The 7,036-nt window shown below is 46.9% G+C and overlaps 1 protein-coding gene across 1 annotated transcript; it reads right to left on the bottom strand.

The window, feature by feature from the left end:
• Window positions 1-6,271: 6,271 nt before the first annotated feature.
• LOC309581352 (transcription factor HES-5-like) lies at window positions 6,272-7,036 on the bottom strand (the record flags this gene model as incomplete). Its single annotated transcript, XM_082295917.1, has 3 exons — window positions 6,272-6,513; window positions 6,642-6,822; window positions 6,974-7,036. The coding sequence occupies 3 exons, from the start codon at window positions 7,034-7,036 to the stop codon at window positions 6,272-6,274; spliced, it is 486 nt and encodes a 161-aa protein (XP_082152043.1).

Here is a 7,036-nt window from a genome sequence, read left to right as displayed (position 1 = left end):
TAGTCCAGCAAATGCTTTTCTTTCTAGCACAGGAATCACTTGGCAGCAAGGCAGTAACTGCCTGTGTGACTATGCAAAATCAGTGAGCCCTGGAAATGGACCATTTTATAGGTTCTGGCACATGCAACTGTTAAAGGGACAATTAAAATGTGCCAGGGAGGGTTTATTCCAAGTGACCACCACAGCTCCCAGAAGTTACTCTATTTTTTCATGTAAATTTATCCCATCTCCCACCTGCAGAACACTTCCCATCTGCCAGTTTGTGTCAGTGCCAAGTGCATGAGTTCCAACCTCCCCTTACAGCCCCCACACAAACTGGAGATAAGAGACTGGCTCCAAATCCCCAGGAAACGGCCCTGAATTCTGACTGACCACTGTGTTACCTTTCCACAATCGTAAAATGTTTCAGCTCTGTGGGAAGTTCTGTGCCCAGAGGCGTTTTGCTGCGTTTTGGACTCGTAGAGAGTGAAGACTCAGAGAAGCTTTATTACATACTTAGGAAAAGAGGGAAGATCCCGATGTTTCCCAGGAGGAATCCGAAGCCTTTCCTTCTCCCATGCTGCCACCTGGTGACAAATCCCGCTCCAGCTCCTAGAACACCTAAACTCCCATCCCACAGGAGCAACTTTCAGACTCCATCGAACCACAGTTGGTGCAGACATCAAACACTGCAAAAAAATTCATTTTTAGTTGGGAGATTGCTGATCCTTGTTGATGCTGCACCTCTTTCCCTGGCTGAGCAGAGCTCCCGACTCACCTACAACAGCTTCCACCTGCAAGTGAACCCACTGGAAGTCATAATGACGGGGCTGGAGGACAGATATGTCTTTGCAAAAATGCCTTTGGAGAAACTGCTACCAAAAAATTCATAAATCCCTCCTCCTAAATGACAACACTTGCTGAACAACAGTAACACAACTCCTTTCCCTCCTGATGAGCTGCTTTCACTGCTGTTTATTTAAAAGTTCACCTCAGTAAAAAAGTAACACCGAATACCTCAAGATCCAGTCACCTTCAGCAACAAGAATAAGCCATCAGTAAATTAAAAAAATAAAAAAACCCAGAACTTACCAGAAAGGTGATTGTAGCACAGAGATGGCTGAAGGTGCCTTGTCACTGTTCTCTGAATTTTCTCCATTTGGGGGTTTGGTTTTATCTTGAAAGTTTTTCACTCAACAATGGCAGTGACCCCTCATGAGTGTTGTGGAGGGATGAGCAGTGGTTAACAATTAGCAGCTTCCACAGCTGGAAGTGCTGGAAAACATCCAACCCCCCCAGTGAAACATTAACCAAAGAAAGAAAAAGGTCAGAAAAAAATACTGTATTTTCCCAATTTCTGTCTTTACTGCTCACTGTCACACAGTCAGGACACCCAACCAGCCACAAAATCAGCAAGCACAAAACCGGCAGTGGATTTGCTGGGTGCTCCTGGTATTTTCAGAAAGAAACGTTAGAAAACACTTTACAGACTTGTCACTTATTTGACCACCAAAAGCAAACCCAAGTCTCAGCAGACACACGAGAATCAGCCTCTTTTCAGGTTCAGTTACTTCCCAAACTTTGGAATTGTGGCACCCCTTTTCAGAATCAGTCTCTTTTTATGTTCAGGTACTTCCCAAACTAGAAAATTTGTGGAATTTTGGCACTCCTTTTTGTACAAAAAGAGCTGGGGGTGACAGCAGCTGGGGGCAGTTTGCCCTTCCATGATTACTACAATGCACAGGTTTTCAGAACATGAGAATGGGACCAGTGTTTGCACTTGAAAACCAAATCCCACCCTAAGAATCACCATGTTTTTATTCTTAGAACTGTAACAGAAAGTGTTTCTTCATGGACAGATCTGCCTGTGTACAGCAGAGATTTTTTTAAGGAGTTTTAAAGCATTCCCTAAACCTTTCCATTTTCCATTGCCTGCAGCTTTTCCCATCAGAGCTGTGATTTTGCACAGCCGTTCCTATAAACCACTGAGTTTCTGAAACATCACCTTATTCTGCAAAAACACCCAGAACCAATTCTGCTGAACAAACTAACAGTTTTAAAAAAGGAAAAAAAAAATTAAGGAGTTGTCTATCATATTTTCCCTGTGCAAAAGGCCACAATTTCCCATTTTTTCCATTCCTCGTGGTCATGTGGATGCCACCTCCCAGATCCAGATGGGTCCCAGCACACCCATCCCAAGCCTTCTCTGTGCTTCTCCAGATTCTTCCACATCTCATTTTAAAGATCATCCTGATAACTAAAGCATTTCTATCCTCACCAAATCCTTCCTTAAAAAACATCCACCAGGATGCTCTTCCAGAATAATCCTTTTCCTTAAGGTAAAGCAAACAGCCACACAACTCAGAGTCTTCCCTTCTGCAGACACCAGGAAAGTTCTTTCACAGGAAGAATGTGTTTTCTTTAATAAAACTTTATTTTTAGACACAGTCGACTCAGAGGATATTAACTTCCTTTACTAAAAACTACCTGGTTCTTGCTGGGCACAATTCCTTTTCCTAGCAGTGTCTTCTTTACTCCTAAAAACTGAAAAATCTGTACAAAAATGCATTGGAAACTGCGTTGTGTATTATGTGGAATGTTTAAAATGGAAAAAAAAAAAGCCATTTTTTTCCCACCAACAAGCAATAGTGGAATAATTAATGCATACCAAGTGTCAACTGTCCATGGGGGAAGAAGAAAAGTCCAGGCATTCCACACAGCCCACTGCTCCTGAAGGGGATGTAAGAGGGAAGAGCTTTCCAGCCCCTGATGACACTCCCAGCGCCTTGATCACTCAGCTATTTCAGACTTTGATGCTTCAGAAGATGCCACTGGGCTATTTCATTAACTCCTTTGCAAACCCTCCTTTTCATTTTCAAGTTGCCTTTCTCTTCATGATCATTTAGGGGAAAAAAGGGTTGTGCTTGGGTTTTTTAACCATCTCCATTGTCTGCCACAGTTCAAACAATGTCCAATTCAGGCCTGGTTCCTTCGGGGTCGGCACCAACTTCCTGCACAGGAGCAGTTGTTTGATCCCTTTTCTCCTCATGAACATCAAAGCCTGGCCGTGCTGCTCATGCTTTATGACACGTCAAAGGAAAACACAGAGTATGAACAGTCAGCTTTTATCAGCTTTTATCAGAAAATCCTACTCTTTCCACTGCTAATAGCCAGGCTTTTACTTCTCTCTTGAAAGCAAGAACCACTGTGGGCCACTCTCAAATCAGATTTTAATGTATTACCCAAAAAAAGAGATACCACTGACACTGCTGCAGAGGAAACAGTCCCACCAACAAGCAGCGAGGGGGATTTCCAGCTGAAGAACTGAGACCATTCTTCAGGATATTATTATAAAACTACCCCTTTACAGTCATGTTCTTCATACTTATGGGGCACCTAACTTTTCCTCATTTGCCAGATATCTGGGAGGGCAGCTGCACCAGCCAGCAGGACCACAGAGACGGGGATTGCCATGACTGCTATCAGAGGGAGAGCTGTGGAAGTGTCCTGCTCCTCAGGTGTGATGTGAGAAAAGAAGTAATTGTGGTGTTAGAACCTGCCAGTGGCACTGCCGCCCTGTTTTCCACATCACACCTCCCAAAGGTCTTCCTGACTTGGTGGGTAATCCGAGTGGGAGCTGGCTCTTACCTCTTTGCTTTAATGCTTGTAAGTGCAAAATGATTCTCCTCAGAAGCAAACTGTCAGCTGTTCTACTCTAGATAAGGGATGTGTCACCTGAAACCCAGGTACCACAATTGTTCTGCTCTCCCAGGCTCCATAGCCAGCTCTGCTGGAACCACCAGAGAGCCTCCCATGCAGTGATAAGTTTGGACAAGAGGCTGAACGCTACATCTGTCATGTCAATGAGCTTATAAAGAGAGGAGTTAAGCTGCTCCCAAGAAGAATAGGAACAGGATTCCACACTTGGAGCCTTACTGGAAGGAAGATGGTGCTGTTTGGAAGAGACTAAAATGCAGATCCAACAGCCTCACTCACCCAAAAGGAGTCCAAGCTGCTTCCCTGGGCAGTGGGGTGCAGGTCTCAGACATGCAGGCTGTGGTGGAGGTGCCAGGAGGGCAAACTTCACACACATTGTCCTTGGATTTTGTGCCTAGAAGAGAGAAACCCACAGGATTCCTCTCTGCACCTCTGGCTAAGGACAGCCCAGCACAGTCTTTGTGACCCGGTGATTCCTGCAGAGACCCTTAACCACAGGCAGCAGCTCACACAGTTCTGCCTTTGCGCGAAGGGAAGAAGCATAAAGCGCTCTTGGCCACATCACACTCGGTGCCCACGGGGCACTCGCCCAGTTCACAGCCAGCGCTCCGACTGTGTGACCAACACCACGGCGAGGACCTCGGGGCAACACAAGGACCGGGTTATACCGCAAGAACCGGGTCCCACACGACCCCTGAGGTGGTTTCCCGTCACGGCCCCTCAGGCGGTTCCCTCAGGCGGTTCCCCCACGGCCCCTGAGGCCGTTCCTTCGTGGTGTCTGGTCTCCCCCCAGCCCCACTCGCCATCCTCATGGTGCCCCGGCAGGGGTCCCCGCAGGACACCAAAGCAAAAGCGAAAGAAGGCGTGGAGGAAGGGGACGGAAAGGGAAGGAATGGGAAAGGAATGGGAAGCCGCCGGGCTGTGCGGCTCGGGTTCCCTCAGCGCTTCCCGCCCTCCCGGCCGGGCACAGCGGGGAAGGCTTTGGTAGGGAGAGAGCTGTGCCCAAAGTCAGCAAAATACCTCAAGTTATGCCAAAGCAGCCCTTCAAAGCCTGAGAAACCCCTCAGATCCTGGCAAACTAACCCCTCAAAGCCTGACAAACTCCTCAAATCGTGTCAAACCCCTCAAAACCTGACAAATCCTTCAAAACCTGACAAACTCCTCAAATCGTGTCAAACCCCTCAAAATCTGACAAACCCTTCAAAGCCTGACAAACCCCTCAAATTATGGCAAACCCCTCAAAACCTGACAAACCCCTCGAATCCTGGCAAGCCAACCCCTCAAAACCTGGCACAAACCCACCCCTCAAAACCTGGCAAACCAAGCCTTCAAATCCTGGTAAAAACCCCTCTAAACCTGGCACAAACCAACCCCCCAAAACCCAGTTTAGGGGGCCAAGTTTGTGAAGAAATGGTGTGGAAGGAGGACTCGGGTTCTAGACAGGGGCAGGACATTGCTGCTCAGGTGAGGGGTTTTGGGACAGGAGGGGCAGTGAGTGAGGAAATGCTCAGTAGGATTCAGCTGAGGGAATCTGTGTGACCGGAGCATTCCTTGGGGTTCGGGGTGGCTCACACGGTGGGATTCATAAAAATATACAGAGTAAACATGAATGGGAGTTCCTCGAGCTTTCCAAAAAAATCCATTTCTTCAGAGCGCCATTAACCTTTCTCAGGGGTGCAAGCGGCTGCACATCCTTGAGATGGAGAGAACCACACAGAAGTTGCACACAAATGCATTTTATTGCTCTCTACACACACAGAGACGCATACATAGTATGCAGGTGAGCCATAGGGCAGTCCCAGCACTGGGAGAAACATCATCCACCAGGAATTCAACCACTCAATACAGATAAAAATCATTATTATAATGAAAATGCTAAAAAAGCATAGCTTACACCCAAAATGTATAACATTGACAAATCAAGCCTGTTACCTACTACTTTTCTTTAACATAAAGCAATAACATACTCTTTTTCTAAACTGAAAAAAGCATCAAATAGTAGAAATATTCCACATAGTTTCCTAACTCCTGGTCATCCCTCACACTGTATATACAGGACTATGAAAGGGCCATGAGGGAGAAATCCAAACCAAAACCAAACCCATTTTTGATGCTGAACAACTGATAAGCAAACAGAGGGAAATTGATTTTAAACAAGTGTGCATGAACCAAAGGGAATAAATTTATCCTCCGGAGTGACTGAGCCAACCAGAGTCGCCAGTCAAGCCAGAGCAAAGCTGATGGCTCTTACTGGGAATATTAGAGAAAATCTCCTACAGCAATTCCTGTCCATCACAACTGTAACATTTACAAACACCCTCCTTCATTCTGAAGACGTCACCCCTGCCCGGGCAGCACTGCAGCAGTGCCTACACAGCTTCAACACTAAAGAGAACACCTCAACTTCTGCCAGAGGATCCCAAAAAAGTCAAAAGCATGGCATTCTCTCATACATAAATAAAACACAGGGGGAAATAAAATCCCCTACAGGAGAGAGGATCAGAGCTGGACTATCAGATGCAGTCAGATCCTTCCTCTGGACTGTCACAGGTCTGTGCAGTGAGGACTGCCCCAACTACCAGGGCCTCCAGAGAGGGCTGCTGTCCTTTGGAGACACTTGCTTCAGGGCACCGGTGTTCCCAGGGGAGAAGGAGACCTCTGGAGCAGCTGACTGGCTCTTCTGGAAGTGGCTTAAAAGTTTGGTCTGTGTTTCAGTTCGGACTTTGTGGAGAGAGAGAAAATGGAAAGCTTCTTGCAGACACCTAGAATAGCCCTCTCTGAAGTCAAACTGGGAGCTTTTATGGAAGGATCCTGCAGCTACAGATGGGAAGGAAAGAGAAAGATGGAAGAAAGAATAGTTTAGAGCAGTTGTTCATGGCTCGAGATTGATACAACAGTCACAGACTGGAAGTAAAATGGAGATTGAAAGAAAACCCAATACTCACTCTTCATCTGCAGCTGGCTCTGCTGCTTCAGGTAGCTGACAGTCATCTCCAGGATGTCGGCTTTCTCCAGCTTGGAGTTGGGCTGGTGCCTCTGAAACTCCTTCTCCAGGAGCAGTTTCAGCTGCTCGATGCTGCTGTTAATCCGGTCCCGGCGCATTTTCTCCACCACCGGCTTCCTCAGCTGTAAAAAGCAAAGGAAAAGAGACCTGTTATTATAGGATGTTCCCCCTGACACTTCGCAGGGCTGTTTGCTGCCCACCACTGCTCCTAAACAGCGTGAGGCGAGGTCTCAGCTGGTGTAAACTGCTCTGCTCTGCTGTGCCTGCACTTACTTTGTTTTTCTCCTTCGGTGTCAGCAGGTTGTCAGGCTCCAAGAAAACGGTGCTGGGAGCCAT

This window comes from Coloeus monedula (assembly GCF_965178545.1).
Source record: "Coloeus monedula genome assembly, chromosome: 22".
NCBI lineage: Eukaryota > Metazoa > Chordata > Aves > Passeriformes > Corvidae > Coloeus > Coloeus monedula.
The sequence above is the reverse complement of the archived record's forward strand: the minus strand, read 5'-3'. Positions and strand labels throughout refer to the sequence as shown.